Genomic DNA, 16,645 nt, shown 5'->3' with positions numbered 1-16,645 from the left:
TCTAAGCTACAAAAACAATACAAATACAATTAGAAGAAAGTAGCAACGCAAATGTAATCGATTTAGTGTTATTGTGAAGCTCTTCCCACACTTTAAATTTTTGTTGAAGCAAAATACTGTGATATAATTAGGATACTGGTATTCTAATGTCATAATTCTAAATGTCATAATTTGAAAAGTATTATACAATAGATTTTGATCTAAAATTTTCAATTTTTAGCTCAATCATGTTATATATATACCGGTATTATATATAGAACCTTTTGTCCGATTTTTTGCAAATTTGGAGGGGGTAAAACTGAGTAGTTTCAAAATTTCAGGGTGTTTGGCATGGAATGACCCTATATTTACCATATATTGTAAATACAGCCTCTGAGCCTATATTCTCCTGTTTACTCAAACAAGACGAGGATATCATTATGCATTCAGGCCGCTAGGCATGTTGTTATATAGGCTTCGTATTTATGTGCAACCATAGCACCAAGTGCAAAACGTAAAGTCGCTAACGTGATGCAATCAATGTTTACAGGTGGAAGCATTAAGAAAATGGCAAAACTAAAACCCTTATATAATACATACAAGAGAGAGAAATAACTTCACTTGCCAATCAGATTCTATAATAGTACGGTGTCGCACAATAAGCTTACATCACACTACATATAATTCATAAACATAAGGATTAAGGGGGTTGCATAAGTATAATACGCTTAGTGTTGGATTATTCAATTTGATTAGCCAGGAGCAGCGAAAGACCATTTGGTCATCTAGTCAGTAGTCAGCTGCACTCAACTGGTCATATTAATAAAACAAAACTAGATTGAAGACGAACTCAAAATGACTAATGGCAACAAAATAATTACGATGTATCAGTGACATCTTCAACAGCGTAAATTTTTGTAGAAAACTTGCTTGAAAACGTTGTATTTCACTGAACATTATCACTGAAAGTATATACCGTAATAATTATCACCATTATCATGTGCAGTGCCCAGGAGCATAGTTTGCACTGTGGATGTGGCGCTATATAAAAAAAACAAAAAATTGTAAATTAAGTAGGCTATATACGTAGTAAACATTAAAAAATGCCTTTCTAAGAAAACTGCATTTAAAAAATACTGATTAAAACACAAGCTATATTACTCATACTTATCACTGAAGGTTTTGACACACAAGGACATTGAATAGAGTCAAAATTTTACTATATGATATATATTCAGAATCCTGATGAAATTTACTGCATTTTAGATACGGTACAAAAATTTTTTCCATTAGGAGTTTTCCTTTAAAAGAAGTGGCAGATATATTTTTTCGCATGGAACAGCTCTACGTACCACGTCATATGTGTAGCAACTTCCTATTTAATACCGTATACAATAGCTTAAAAAAAATCTGTTACCATCTTGAAATACATACTTTTATTTGCGGTAATGTGTATGATACTTGACCCTTTAATTGGATACCTGTGCTAAATTTCAATAGACTACCGTTCTTACCAATCTTTGCAACTTTATCCAACCTGTTGACACCTGGCAAAAAATCCTAACTACTTGCTTCTAGTCTAATCCTGCAAAGCTCCGATTGCAGTCACTTATGTTTGCTTCACTACTAACTCTAAACACACACTGGACAGAAATCACTACAAAAAGGCACAGAAAAAAGATTACCATCAGCTGCCTCTAATGTTCCACATGATTTGTGACCTGATAAAACACAGCCACTCAAATACATTCCACTCGCTGCACAAAGGCGGATTGGTTCCTTCATTGGCCTGCAAATGCGGCACGGAGGAACAAACTGTATGCACCGCATAGCAGCATAGAACGAAACTAGCTGACCTTGCTTTCTGTTGTTGAATCACTGTTGCCACTCTCTTGTCATGGAAAAGTACTAGATTTGACTGAAAAAAGACACTAGATTCACAAAAAAAAAACTAGTATCATAAATACACGATCATTTACATGCATAATGTACAAAATGACAGCCAATGGCGTTAGTGAGTGTTAAAAGTCCTTAAAATTTCAAAGTAGAACTGAATTTCCTTGAAAGTGAGAGCCCTGAAGTCATAGCCGTAGGAGAGTAAAACATTTTGGGGGGGGCGAACAAAATTTTGACAAATTTTCCTCAAATTTGGCCTTTGCAAATATATTGTCAAAAACGCAATATTACTCACAATCATCTCTGAGGTAGCGTAGTCTAAGAACTCCACACTCATCAAATGTAAGCTAACGAAATGCAAGCCCTATGGTAGACTACGCTACCTACGGTACTTTAATCTCCTTTGAACACTTTTCACAGTCATTTGTGTGTATTTTTTTAAAGCTTTTATGCTAAATATCTCAAATTTGGTCATCACTGGGTGTAACTAGACAAAAAACTCGAGTCCACTTTGAAAAGCACTACAAACACATTGATGCAGCCAAACAAAAATAGGTGGGGCTACTTTGAACACTGTCCAAACTTATGCGCACCAACATAGCGGTAAATCGCTAAAAAAACACAAGATAGCAAAAAAAAACACTAGAACACTAGATGCAAACCAAAAACACTAGATCTAGTGGAAAAACACTAGGAGTGGCACCACTGACTGTGTTGAATGTCCAGTTGCTTACTGTTTGTTGTTTTGTTTTTCATGGACACTTTTCCTGTGTTGCCAGGTACCGACAAGTGATAAAGTGAATACTGCCACTTTAAATATTTCCAAACCTAATGTTTATTGCTTCACCATAAATTAAATCAAAAAAAAACATTGATGGTCTTTTCTCTTTCAACAGAGATTGTTAGTTGTTTTTTTGGATAGCTGTAAACTCCAGCCCAACTTTGGCGTAGCCTTACAAATTTTTCTTAATCCTAATTTTTTTGTTTCAACGGCCTTAGAACCTGTGTTCAGAAAACAGAAGATAAAAGTGCATGGCTATCAGGAACCCTTGCACGCATAGGCTTAGTGAGTAGTGAGTTTGCGACTATAAGTTTATCAAGAAATGTATATATTGCAATGCTTTTTTTTGTATTTTCCAATGATAAATTACCAATTAAAATAATTTCTGTCAAGTTTAAGGCGTGGAAAAGATATATATATACACTAAAAACAAGATGGCTTGACACAATCGTAAATGACAGTGGTATAGGAGTGCATGAATTGAAGGAGGTTACGTGGGATCGAGAGATGTGGAGAAAGATGACATAAAGAGTGACCGAGAGTCATAAACGACTGAACGGATGAAGGATACAGCATGTATGAAAACTATTTCAAAGAATTACTATAAAAATAAAAGAAAAACACCATCTGAATAAGATGAACACCGTTTTGTATTGTAGAGACAGGTTGTATTGAATATGGGCTTGTTAAGTGATCTTTCATGTCGATTGAAGGGGAATTTTCTTGACAGCGACTGGCAACACTAAAAACAGTTTCATTTGTTTTTTTTTGCGGGGTTTCTAGTTCATCTGATAAGTAGTTGCATCATACCTGGAGAATTTCTCAAGAACAACTACGGTACCGTAGTTAGCTGAAGCGGTTTTGCATGAAATTCATTTACGTGAAATCACTCTTCCCAGTGTGTTATCATGTCAGAAATTCTACAAAAAGCATTTCAATTTCTTGAATCACAATCTGGACTAAGCCCTGTGCCAAGCGATGTAAGTAAAACTAATGGCGATTTTTGTAAGTTTTTCTTTTATTTTTGTTTTTAAAATTGGCTCAGTGAAACTTATTTGTTGCAAGTTAACTAGTGTATTTAAACAACTACTGTGTCAAGGAAAAGCCGCTCCTTCCTAAAGCTTGCTTCAGATCAGGCCAGCACCAGATCACCATGCATGCACCAGATCACCAGCACCACCATGCATTTCTAGTGCTTTTATGCCTTGAACAGATTTACATATTCTCTTTTATTTATTTAGTTGCTTGAGATAGGGTGCAACCTATTTTGTCCCCTGAACACTTCGTACCCTCATTTTGTACCCTGAAAAATCAAGAAAAAAATACAACATAGCCGAAGTCGCTGATCGTAGTTGCTGCAAACTATTTAAAATTTCTCTAGATCTTTTCAGCGGACGAAATAGGTTGCAGGCCACGAAATTCGATTTTGTGACTGCGTACAAACGTGTTCGGTCTGAGCAGCTATCTCAGCGGACAAATGAAGTCTCATTGCAGAACGTCGATCTTAATGCTTAATTACTTTCTTGAACTACCGTTATATATTCGGTTTAGAAGACCTTTTACAATTTCAGCAAAGTCACTCTGAAAGGCTTTCATCAGACTAACGGCCTGCGCTTGAAGAGTCAAACGTTTCACTAGGCTTTTTTCCTTAGGTTTGTTTTTGCGTGTCATGTGAGCGAAAGTGTTGAAGAGTAAGTACGGTAGGTTCATCGTATACTATTCATTCTCACTTATAGAACTTTCCCTGGGCCTTTGATGCCCCAGCGGTGGAGAGTCTGGGGGGCGTCCCCCAGAAAATTTTGAAAAATTACTTTGAATTCGGTGCATTCTGAGAGCATTTTCAAATTTTCAACAAAAATGTGGGTATGAATATTCCAGTAAAATGTTGCTGTCCGGTGGTATAGCAAAAGGATAAGATCATGTTTTCTTCGGCATTTTATGGAAATAAAGCTAAGTCTCTATGTTTTCTTGTTGCTAATTCCTGGCTGAGATGTCTGAATGTTTGGTATTGGCAAAACTCGCTCTTTTAATGCAGTTGCAATTTTTTTTTTAGACATAAAGCATTATTCTCAAGCATAAAGAGACTGAAAGCATCATTCTTAATATCGTGATGTCACACGCGTGCCAAATAGGAGTTGTAACCCCCAACCCCCCCCCCCCTTGGCTACCCCACTGATGTAACTAAAAGCAATACTGACAAACTTGGTGATCTGATCTGACCTCAAATTTTCTGTGCCGTATTTCTAGAATCACCAAGTGGCTATACTCACTGAATATTGATCATGTCACTTTTCATCATGGTGCTCAATCAAAAAGCTTTGATTTATGGTAGTGTTGCCAGATAAAATATCATTGTCCCAAATTTGGAAAAAATTTCAAATCTGTAAAATTCCAAGGTTAGGTCTGTTGAATCTGTTCTCTGCCGAACTTAAATTTTCCAAATCACAAGTTTTGTCAACAACCGTTTTGAAGTTGCAACAAATTAAGATAGAATTTCTTATCTGGCAACACTCATGGTGAAGGTGCCGTAAATATAGCCACTTTCTCCAAAAAAGCTTTTCTGTAATCCAAAAGTACATTTTCTGCATTACCATTATGTTACAATATAGAATGGTCTGAAATCTTCACATATAACAATTAAACAGAGTGTTACAAAGGCAATGCATGAAAGTGTGTAACTATCATTAACGTTTTTATGTTTACTGTTTAGGTTTCTATGGCAAAGTTGTGTGCAAGTGTCGAAAATTGCAAATACTACAAATACCTAAATGGAAAAGATGCGGAATCTCGAGCTTTGATTTGGCAGTGGCTTGAAATGTTTGCAGAATTAATTAATAATTGCAATAGTCATTTGGTTAAGGTGATATAAATTAAATAATGGAGTTTAGTGCTGCATTTGTATGATATATATATGGCTTTGTCTATTGACATTTGTTCTTTGAACCACACAAAATTCCTATTTTTAATCTTACTGGTCTATCTCAATAGGATCATCAGAAGGAACTTACTCAAATATAATAGATACCTTCTGGTGATCCTGTTGAGGTGAAACAGGCTGTTAAGGTTTTCAGTGTTGATAATGTAGGCTACTTTTTGTAGTATTAATAGCATTTATTGTGTAGGCCATGTATGTTTTGTCAATTGTTAGTTTCGTATTGTGTCTTTATGTAAGCTGTAAGCACTGTATGTTTTTGCTGGTTATATAACCAGTAAGTCAGTTGCTGGTATTGACAAACAAGTTAAAAGCTGGTTATATTAAAATATCAAATTTAGATTTCTAATTAGAGTTAAAAAAAATTAGAAACGTCATATTATTATTGTTTATAAATATACGTGAAATAACTTATACATGCTGAATACACTCATTACACTGCTTAGTCCGATTGTGTTGTTTTGCTTTCTTTCCATTGTAGCTGTATTGTTCGTGGATTAAACACAAAACGTATACAATCATACGGTACACAAAATGTTCAATTTGTTGTTTTGTCAAGATGAGAAAATGTTGTTATATTTTGCTGTTACTTGGTTTTGTATTATGTGTGTAGCATTCACTCCATTCAGTAGCAAAAAACAAAAACAAGGTATGTCGTTTTTTTGGTTTTTTTTGTGTAGGACAATTGTTCTATACATTATATAATTGCCAACAATTTGTTGTTAATTGAAGAAGAATAGAGCGTTCAATTTACAAAACCTTGATTTTCAGGAACTCAACTCCGCCCTCAAAGATCACTCATTTGTTGTAGGAAATAGTTTTACCATTGCTGACATCGCGCTTTTTTATGCGGTGGAACCATTGATCCGTGACATGACTCATCAAGAAAAGCTAATCCAATATATTAATTTATCGCGATGGTTTGATCATGTAAGTAGAAAACTGTTTAGTGTGTTTATGTGACAGTCAGGGCTTCTGAGCAGTCAAACTGTGCCATCTTCTGTCCACCAAATGGACCAGACTAAGCGCGTGTTAGATGAACAGACTAAAAAGTCTCGAGTAACCTCATGTGCCGTCCAGAAAATGTCGTCAACATGGACTGGGAAAAGGATTAACCGTTGCCCTAAAGGCTCATACGGAAACGATGTAATTGGAAAATATCGTTTTTCGACGTTTTCGTTCTTTCCCTTCGTAGCTCTTAAATACTATTGTGCTAGCCCCTGTGACATAAAACAAAGGGTTCTAATATGTAAAGCAATGTATTTGTTTTTCTAAAGATAAATCACGTTTTAAGTGCACTTAGAGTAAAGTTAGTGCAGCCACTGTTAACATTCCACATCTAAGACCGCACATTATTCAAATCGCTTGGGCTGCTATTACTGTATGATATAATATGTGACATCAGCCGTTAACATCGATACCCAATTATCCCATGAAATAAATTAGGAGTTAGAGCTGTCCATAAAATAGGCTACGCCCTCATTAAATTGCAATATTTACCCCTTTCTCCCCCATGTAACTTGCAAAATGTCCGCACTGTGTCAATGAAATATCCGCAATTTGCAATCCCCCTAACTGCGGGCGTCTTTTATGGCCCACTTCTTATGGTGTTGATGATTCCTTTCAGCTACTTTTGCTCGCCATGTGCAAAGCTCTACTTATGTTACAGCATTTCACATTCAGTACTCACAAATTATGCTAAAAACTGTAATATTGGAAACGTGCCTTTAAACTCTTTATTTTTTTGAGAACTTGCCTTTTAAGTTTGTACCTTGTGTTTCGCATTTTGCTTTACGCGTTTTTCATGACCTCTTGATTGGCTGCTGTTAAATACGCTTTCCTGACAGCGTTGCGTCATTTCAAACTCGAGTTCCAATAATAAGTCAATCGTTTTAGTGCCGCAGCTATGTGGGCGTTTACGTTGCTAGTTTATGTTGAAGTCTGAGTACATGTTGAGATTCAAATAAAGTTATCTATTTGTTTATGACAGTTCGTCCGAGATAGTTAGACGTCAAGAAACATTACAAAAACTTGCACTCAGAAACATAGTGTTGATCACTGAACTAATGCATTTTACTTTGACTCAATGCAGTGGCCGGTGCACTCAATTTAACTAAAACTTTGTGGAGGGATGCTTTTAGCGTAAATTTTTTTTCACCAACGTAACAGCTTTTCCGTCGTTATTGTGTGTGGACAAAAATGCGTGTGCGTAGCAATTGTAACTCGGTTGTTTTTTGTCAATCACGGCTCGCTTGAGTATTTTACATTATGCTATTTCGGTCCACTTTTCAGGCCGAAATATAATTTTTTCTAGAATTAGATAAACGCTCTAATTTTGTTGTTTGCACGTGGACACTTTGTCATAGAATATGGCTACTATTCGGAGAATCCGATTCGGAGAATATGCTCATATCCCATTCCAACTATGACGTATCGTCTCATGTCTGATATTGAATTTCAGATCCAGCACATTGAAGGAATATCGCGGAATTGTAATAAAGTGGTGTTTTTGAAGAATAATATTTATGGTGCGTAGTTCTTTATCTATTGAGAGGAGTGGACAATGGGAGATCACGATTTTGAGATGTGGACTTTAGACAAAATGTATTTGGCCTACTTCAGAATTTTCCTTATTCTAATTTCTTCGTGTATTTTGCATGATTTGTGGGAAAGCGTAGTAAAATATGTGTCAATCAAAACTAACTCTAAACTTCTTGTGATTTATTTAACATAAGTTCACTTTGTTAATTAATTGTCAAGATCAAGCGATTTTTGTGAACTTGTTACAATGAACAATTGAACATCCATAAAGAAAAACAGTCAGTTTTGGTAACCAGTAAAGTTATTTTAAATAAAGCTTTCGCCGCCATAAAGGCAGCTTTTTCAATGGCCTTATTCAAATAGAATAAAAATAAAACAGTATTAGACAAATGCATCTTTGCTGTTTACAGGTCTCCAAAACAGACTAGTAATCTGTTTTAAAATTATTTTCACGCTAAAAAGACCACTGTTTCTTTTAGTCTGTGTTGGTATTGATATCGATGTGTCCGTTTTGCCCCAAACAAGCTACCTTAGAAAATCTTTAATTATAAACTAAAATATGTAGAAAACTCATGTTTTAGAGGATAGTGATCCATTGTCCACCAATGTTCGGAACTAAAAGAGAAACAAAAGTTTTAAAAAGTAGGCTACTTAAATATCATTACATTTTATTAAACAAGTTTTTACAACAAAGTACAAGCTGAGTTTGATTATTTTTTTGCATCAAACCAACAGGTCCATATTTACTACCAAACATGTAAAAAAATACAATCTAAGTAACAATAACCTAGTTAACAGATAATGCTGTTGCGGAGAATTGTCAAAGAGTAAACGGCAAGTGTCACCATTGTGCTGTGGTTTTCACATTTCTTTGTTCGCGTTTTGTTAGGTAGCCTGATAGCCTACTATAAAGATTGATTTGTTCATATCTTTGGACATGTTTCCGAAATCATACATCTTGACGAGTCATATAAGGCAGGGCTTCCCAAACTGGGGGTCGCGACCCCCAAAGGTGTCGCGTAACGAACTTCATGAGTCGCAGAATGTATATCTACCAATTTGCACAAGGTACTGCATATTAACACTTCTGTGCGAGATGCGGTGACAGTTATTAATTAACTTTATTAAGAGTCGCTTTCGATAGGCTGCCCGAATTTTTGAAAATTTATGAGGTGAAATGGAATCAGAGTTAAAAACTCTTTTACTGCATCGCAAAGTGAGGTGGCTTTCAAAAGTCAACGTTGAAAATCGAAATCGTGATTTTTCCATTTCCTTATTCAATTTAGTTTGTTTCATGGCTTGTTCAGTTTCACTTTTAAAAATCTTTAGTCCTGACCACGTCTCACTGAATTTGAAACGTTTTACAGTTCAATCTGGATCATCAAACAAATAGGATTAATAAAAAATAACCTTTTTTGTATTTTATTTTCTTCTGCAGCCGAAGTAGCCTATTTTCCCAGTTTTACACTGCAAGCACCCGGACTTTAACTAAAAAAGTAAAGTCCGGGTTCAAACACACGGAATTGTGGGCTAAATTGTAGTTAATATCTTGATTTTTTGACGAATTTCTATTTAATTGAGGCAATAGGCCTCAGGGGCGTTGACAGGGAGGTCTAGGTGGTACTTTTGGGCCCGGGCCCGGATTTAAAAGATTTCCCGCGACTTTAAACATTATCAAAATCTTAATATAATCAGATCTAAAGGAATTGCCATCAGAGGTTAAAACGGTCACATCAGCCGTCAGATGGTAAAGTAGGCTACCGGGCCCCTTAATAGCCTAAGGCTAATTTTCGATTATATTTGTTTGAATTTGTGTAGGCCTAAAAAGCTGTCACAATTTACTATTTTTTTTTTGCTTCCGACAATTTTACGACTTGTGACGCTTCTAAGTTAGTTCTTATTATGTAACTGTTTTGTCACATAATAACCGTTCAACTTGTATCCCATTTGACTCATTTCACTGGGTTGTACAGCAATGTAGCCTACACCCCAGATTAGGCCTATACAAAACACGGCTCGTTTGTCCTTGCTGACACAACTTGCAAAAAAGTCATTTTCGGAACTGATTGTTGTGTAGGCCAGGGGTCCGCAAGTAGTGGGTCGCGACCCAAATTTGGGTCGCGGGACCATTCGCAGTGAGTCGCAAAACGGTTTAAACTTACCATAAATATAACTTGTATGGCAAAAATAGGGGAGAGTGCCCCGGGTGCCTACAGTGCCCCTCCCATCGTTTTTCGCAATCCGTGACAAATTATTCGCTCAACTGTACATTACCATGGTCACGTGGTCCGTAGAAGCTGCTGAAACTAAGTTAGGCAGAAATAGGCTAAGTCATTGCTTGTTGTTGGCAGAAATGAAAGTTTGTTTTAGGGGGTAAAAAGTAAATTTTCAGAACTTTATAACTTTTTTTGTTGCAGCTTTTACGGTGGCTTCAGGGATGCTTCACAAGTTTTTCATGCTTGGTCAGTCACTAGACTAGGTTTCAATAATAACGTTTCAGATCGTACGCCTCGGTAAAAAAAACTGACGCCATCTTATCTTGTAGGCCCGTGGTTCCAACAGTGCCCCACCCTGAGGTCTCCTACAGTGCCCCGGTGGAGCACTGTTGGAAGCCATGAGATTTTATTAATCAATATGCAGTGCCAAAATGATTATCAACATTTTATGTTATATCAACAATATTATAGGTGTTGGGGAGTTTTTGGTAGCCTGTGTTTCTAAGTTTCGGCTGTGGAAGAAGCTTCGTGCCTGAACTATATGTAGGCCTATTGTTTAGCAATTTTGTCTGTCAAATTTGGTTATTTTGCTCCATAAACCAAGCCATTTCTTGTGAACCACATGCCAATATAGGCCTACCAAAGTGTGTTGTGTCTGTATCTTGTGTTAATCAATGATTAATCAATAATCAAATTAATAATCAAAATCAAATTTAAAAGTAGAAACGCTTTTTAAATTTGAACCCATCCTGCAACAGCAACCCATCCATCCTGTCAAACAGCTCGAAGATTATAGATATGGATATAAAAACAATAAAAAAGTGTTTTTCTCAAATTGCTTTTTTTCTGATGCAGATACGACTTTAAACTCTCGTAAGTATAGATAGGTAATCGTATATTCTGCATCATTTGATACAAATTCCATACGTCTAGCCCAAGTAGTTTTCGAGATATTGAAAAAACGCGAAAAATCGCGTGGGGCACCCTCAAGATGACGTCATAATGAAAAAATAATGCCAGATTCGTAATCAGCGGCCAAAACTCCATCAGAAAAAAAGGTACTCGTTTTGAAATTTAAAAGTGGTGAAATTTTGAAACACCCTATTAATCATACCTTCCATGTGGCCAAATCAATAATGTCTTTAATCTCCTGCATTGATTGAATTTTTATCCTCGGACTGGGAAAGCTTCTTGCAGAGCTTAGTCCTGGCAGTTTCGCATACTTGTAGAGGCTTTGAATCACTGACGCAGGCCCGGTCACCGAGATTGACAAAGTGAAGTTTCCGATTGTTGAAGTCTTGTTGCCGGTGAACTATTCCATCCATTAGATGCCGCTGAATGGAGAGCAGTCCTTAACGTGCGTTGCTCAAGCGCACACCCCGAGAGTCGAACCAGCGCCGCTTTACCTTGAAGCTTCTTCGTTCCAGAAGTGACGCGCTAACCAATTGAGCTATCGGGGCTATTATTGCATGTTCTTTCACTGATTGACTGTTGAATAAACACCTTCCTTATTGCAATTGGTAGTTAGGGTTAGGTCATAACACCAAAGCTTTTAAAAAAGTAATTACAGCAACTTGGGCTGTTCTATAAACTACAGCTCAGTGTGTTCGCATGGTTCCTTGGAACCTATTCGCATTATTTCGTTTAAGCACAGTCACCACGACGGGCAGATAGCGTGTCCTACATGTTATGATAATTGTTGCTGTTATATTTTGTGTCTGATAATTGTGTTGCATATGTACCACCTTTAAAAGGTTTTGTCTTGACCTGACCAGCTCAGTGACATCCATCATGTAAAACAATACCGGTACTAACACAAGCTTCATACCTAGGGTAATCATTGCATTGCATAGTTGCTCAACATTGCAACTAAAGACACCAATTAGGCTACTTTGATAGGGGCACTGTTGGATCCTACCTGGGGCACTGTTGGATACCATATCCAACAGTGCCCCACTTTGACAGGTGATTTTTAACGCCTGATTATGAAGTTTGTGTAAAACTTTTAAACTTTTTTTTATGTGGAAATACTAAAGAAAAAAAGGAATTTTCATAATAGAAAAAAAAAATTGAAAAAAATTTTTTTTTTTATGTCTAAACCTCAATTTTCCAAAAAGCGGGGCACTGTTGGACACTCTCCCCTAAATACAATCATATAGTCTTTGATGTGCTGAGTTTCGTACAATTTGGTAGGCTACAAGAAAATGTATACTTTCGATTGCAGTAGGCTACAGTAGTTAAGCCCACGGTTATATAGCCTGAAAGACACCTTGAGGCAGATCATGAAAACTCTCTCAGCTTATCTCCAGAACTGGCGACTGAAACTCAGCGAAACCAGAGCATTGGCGGGAGCTTTCCACCTACACAATCGGGAAGCTGATCGTGAACTGCAATGGAAAACTTCTGTCCTGCCCCGAACCAAAATATCTTGCGGTGGCACTAGACAGATCGTACACTTACCGCCACCATTTGGTGTCACTGCGCAAGAAAATGACATCCCGCGCTGCACTACTCAAGCGCCTGGCAGGCTCCAGCTGGGAGGCGAGTGCTGACACTTTGCGTATAGCAGCCTTAGCCCTTGTCTACTCTTCAGCAGAGTACTGTGCACCTGTTTGGTGCCGCAGTGCTCACTGCCATAAACAGCGCCTTGCGCACAGTTTCCGGATGCTTGCGTCCCACACCATTGGACAATTTTGCCATTCTCGCTGGCACCCAACCTGTTCATTTTGGCGCAAGTTCCAACTCTCTAGCTCTTGCCATATTCGTCATAAGGCCAAAATAGCAAAAATCCGCTAGCTGGCACATCAAGATGACGTCATAATGAAAAAATAATGTCATTTTTGAAATCAGTGACGAAAATCCAGTCAGAATTTGACCCGAACTTAATTTTCCTGAAAAGTCGCCTAAAAGTGGGACACCATACTAACCTACTATAGCCTACAATGCAAGTGATTTGGTTATATCATTCGTACACTGTCCACTTACACTTCCTTTTGCCACTAGTTAAACTTTTTAACCGCAAAAAGATTTCAAGAAAATCAAATTTTTGTAAAAAAAAAAATTGTGACAACACGCTCCAGCACGGGGCGTGTTGTCACATTTATAGGGGAAGGTTTGGTTAGTTGAGCCGGGTAACGGTTGATCCATCCTGTTTTGTCGCAACGTCGTGCATGATTAGTCAACTGTTTAATAAGAAAAATATGGAAAAACGTGAAGTCCATCAGCACATGTAGTTTTAGGGATTTTCTACAAGCAAAAAAATTGTGAAGCAGTTAAATGTAAAATGGTTGGTAAAAGTAGTTTTGAGAAAAATAAGAAATGTGTTATTTTTTCCTACGATGTTTCATCGTTGTTTTAATCGAAATTCTGGGACAGGTAAAGGTAACTTACTTTTTGTTTTAGTAGTTCTCGTTGCTTGATTAGCCAGTTGGTTATTGGCAATTTTTTATGAATTTTGAAAATGGCGGCGATGTTAACAGTTGAGCCACTTGCAATGTTCACGATTGAGCCATGTCTTTGTCATAAGGAATGTAGTTTATGAGCCGATGGTCCGTACGTACTGTCCTAATTTTGTTGTACCGTACTGTAGTTGATGCGTAGAACTGGTGGCGTAGCCGGGGGGCGGTCCACTGCCCCCTTAAACTTCCATAAAAGTAATTCTTTTTGTAATGCGCCAGTTTGAAGGTAATATTTTTAGCACTCCTCCCCTTATATTTTTCTATAGCAACGCCACTGGTTGCTAATGTTCGTTTTCTTCACAAACCTCGCGAAATCGTTTCAGAAAGGTAAAAGCACCTTCGTCAAAGTTTCCTATTCAATGATTCTCAGTGTTTTCAGTAATATAAATTTCTGTTCGTTCAGTTTTCACTGTTATTTCATTTTAAGACACTAGACACAATACACAGTTTAAACATTTTTTGATTTGTTTATTTGCAAGATGTTCAAGAGAAGAGTTTACTGTGTTTGATGCAGATTGAGCTCTCTTTTGGGATATTTTTTGGAAGTGAAATCATGGTGGATCAACCGTGAACAATGGGTGGCTCAACAGTAAAATTTAGGGTATCATTTGAGCCGGCTGAATTTCAATTTCAAAATGCCGATAAATGATATGAATCGGGGTCAGTCGCAAACACAAACATGCTCACAAGAACCGCAAAAGACTGAAATTTATCATGATGGATTCGGATTTTTGGTAAAGTTTGTCGTTAAATTTTTATTGCAGAAACATCGATTTCTGGCTCAACTAACTAGACCTTCCCCTATAGCAAAAGCACAAATCAAAAAACCCCAAACCTGTGACAACACGCCCCGGTTTGCGTTACAAAATCAAATTTTATTACGTGGAATTTACACTTATATACAAGTTGAAATTAATTCAACAACTGCTTTGGGTCTTGTTTTCCTTGTCTTCACATATCAACCAAGGGTTCGGTAGTTTATGCCAAATTTTGCCTCTGCTTCTTGTAAGCTGTGACCATCATCACAGATGTGACAACTCGCCTCGACGTACGCAGTCAGACAAAAGTTTTAATGGCGGCTAGAAAAGACACGCTATTAACTTCTAAAGTGTCAGCTATACTCCTAACATAATAAGCTATAAAACTGATTTCATACTTGCGGTCGGAGTCAGACTGCTCTTACGAAAGCGTCACACAATTTTGAAAAGTTAGTGAAATTTACATCGACGACCAAATTTTTGATAATAATTTAATTTAAGCTAAACCTGCTGTCTTTTCTTGACTTTGCTAACCAGGGTTGCCAGATTGATAAAACAAAAAAGGCCAAATGCATCCCCCAAAAAGGCCAAATTACAGAAAAAAAGGCCAAACCTGAGGTTTTGTTCTCTTTGTTGAAATCAGTGGTGTTTTTGCACTTACTTTCAACAACAAATTAGATAATATTTACCCAGTTTCTATTGTTCTACATGTTATCTGTTAAAGAAGAATCGCTTAGTAAAATTCCTGAAAAAATGCAATCCATAAAATACAAACAGATAGGTATGGAAACAATTACAATACAACTGAAATATGCATACAACATTAGGCTAAGCGTCATCCTGTAGACTAAAAAGCCATTAACGTCCACCAGTGAGACCCAGGTGACTAGTGAGAAGGAGTTAATATTGGCATATCACTTGATGCAATATAAAATAGTATATATATACAATATTTATACCCAATATAATTACTTGTAGGCTACATTAAACACCCAACACTGCAAAATCAGAGAAATCAATTGCATTTATGTCCAACATCTTTCCACAATGAACACTCCTTATTATAGGAAAGCTAGCGCCTCTGCCATTTCGTTACTGCTAGTTTCACCATAAACAATATCAGATGTGAAACGCCTTATCATTATGGCACTGCCATCAAAGTTTGTGCAACATTTTCCATTCAGCAGCCTGTCCGTTTGTATTCGCAAAATCGTTTCCAAAAGCTCAGTCTGCATTTTGTTTCGTGTTTATTTTCACTGCAGTAAGTAATGAAAAAATCCTCTCTACTACTGCATTACTGACAGGGATGCAGAGACATGTTAAAGCATAGCTAGCAAGGTCTTTGAAATGGGCATGATGTAAAACGCTACACCAAAACTTTTCACTGTTGCTAGGGATAACCAAAAGAACTATGAAAACCAAAAGAAAAAAAGGCCAAACAAATGCCAATCGGGAAACTAAAAAAGGCCAAAAAAAGGCCAAGCGGCCAAACAAAAATTGTCCAGCCAAACACTTTTCAAAAAGGCCAAATTTCTGACACTTGGCCGTAAAAAGGCCAATCTGGCAACCCTGTTGCTAACCTCAAAATGAAGGTGACTCTTAACGAAGCACGTGCTACAAATATAGACTCGAAGCAGTCAGTGCAAGTACAAAAAAAATTGCTGTGACAACACGCCCCGGTTTGCCTTAAAGCTAAGTACAGTAGAATTCGCCTATAACGGCTTCGTTTATAACGTCAATTCGCCTATTACGTCACATTTCGCTCGGTTCCGGCAGAATTCCTATCTTTTACGTACATTGTAGTTCGGCTACAACAGCATCGCCTATAACGTCAATTCGCATGTAACAGCACCCTTTATTGGTCCCCAGACGTCTTTTGTTCGTTTATGACGTCACTTTAAGCCATCACCTTTACCACGAACGGTCAGTCTTTTAATCCAGTTAGCGCTGCTGCTTGCAAAATGTCTTCCCTTTATTTTGCTACGTCGTTCTCAGCAGGGACTTTAACTGAATTAAATTTTTTTCCCGCGTGAAAAACTATCACGTGTAAAAAGCAGCTCTACAGCTGACCTTTAAACAACTCA

At 37.2% G+C, this 16,645-nt stretch overlaps 1 protein-coding gene across 1 annotated transcript; it reads left to right on the top strand.

Annotated features, from left to right (window-relative positions):
- The first annotated feature begins 3,437 nt into the window (after positions 1–3,437).
- Positions 3,438–8,354, top strand: LOC145775023 (eukaryotic translation elongation factor 1 epsilon-1-like). The gene is made up of 4 exons (XM_082586236.1): positions 3,438–3,636; positions 5,367–5,516; positions 6,360–6,518; positions 8,050–8,354. The coding sequence occupies exons 1-4, from the start codon at positions 3,565–3,567 to the stop codon at positions 8,122–8,124; spliced, it is 456 nt and encodes a 151-aa protein (XP_082442362.1). The 5' UTR covers positions 3,438–3,564; the 3' UTR covers positions 8,125–8,354.
- The last annotated feature ends 8,291 nt before the right edge of the window (positions 8,355–16,645 follow it).

Source organism: Aplidium turbinatum, chromosome 1 (genome assembly GCF_918807975.1).
Source record: "Aplidium turbinatum chromosome 1, kaAplTurb1.1, whole genome shotgun sequence".
Classification (NCBI taxonomy): domain Eukaryota; kingdom Metazoa; phylum Chordata; class Ascidiacea; order Aplousobranchia; family Polyclinidae; genus Aplidium; species Aplidium turbinatum.
The sequence above is the reverse complement of the archived record's forward strand: the minus strand, read 5'-3'. Positions and strand labels throughout refer to the sequence as shown.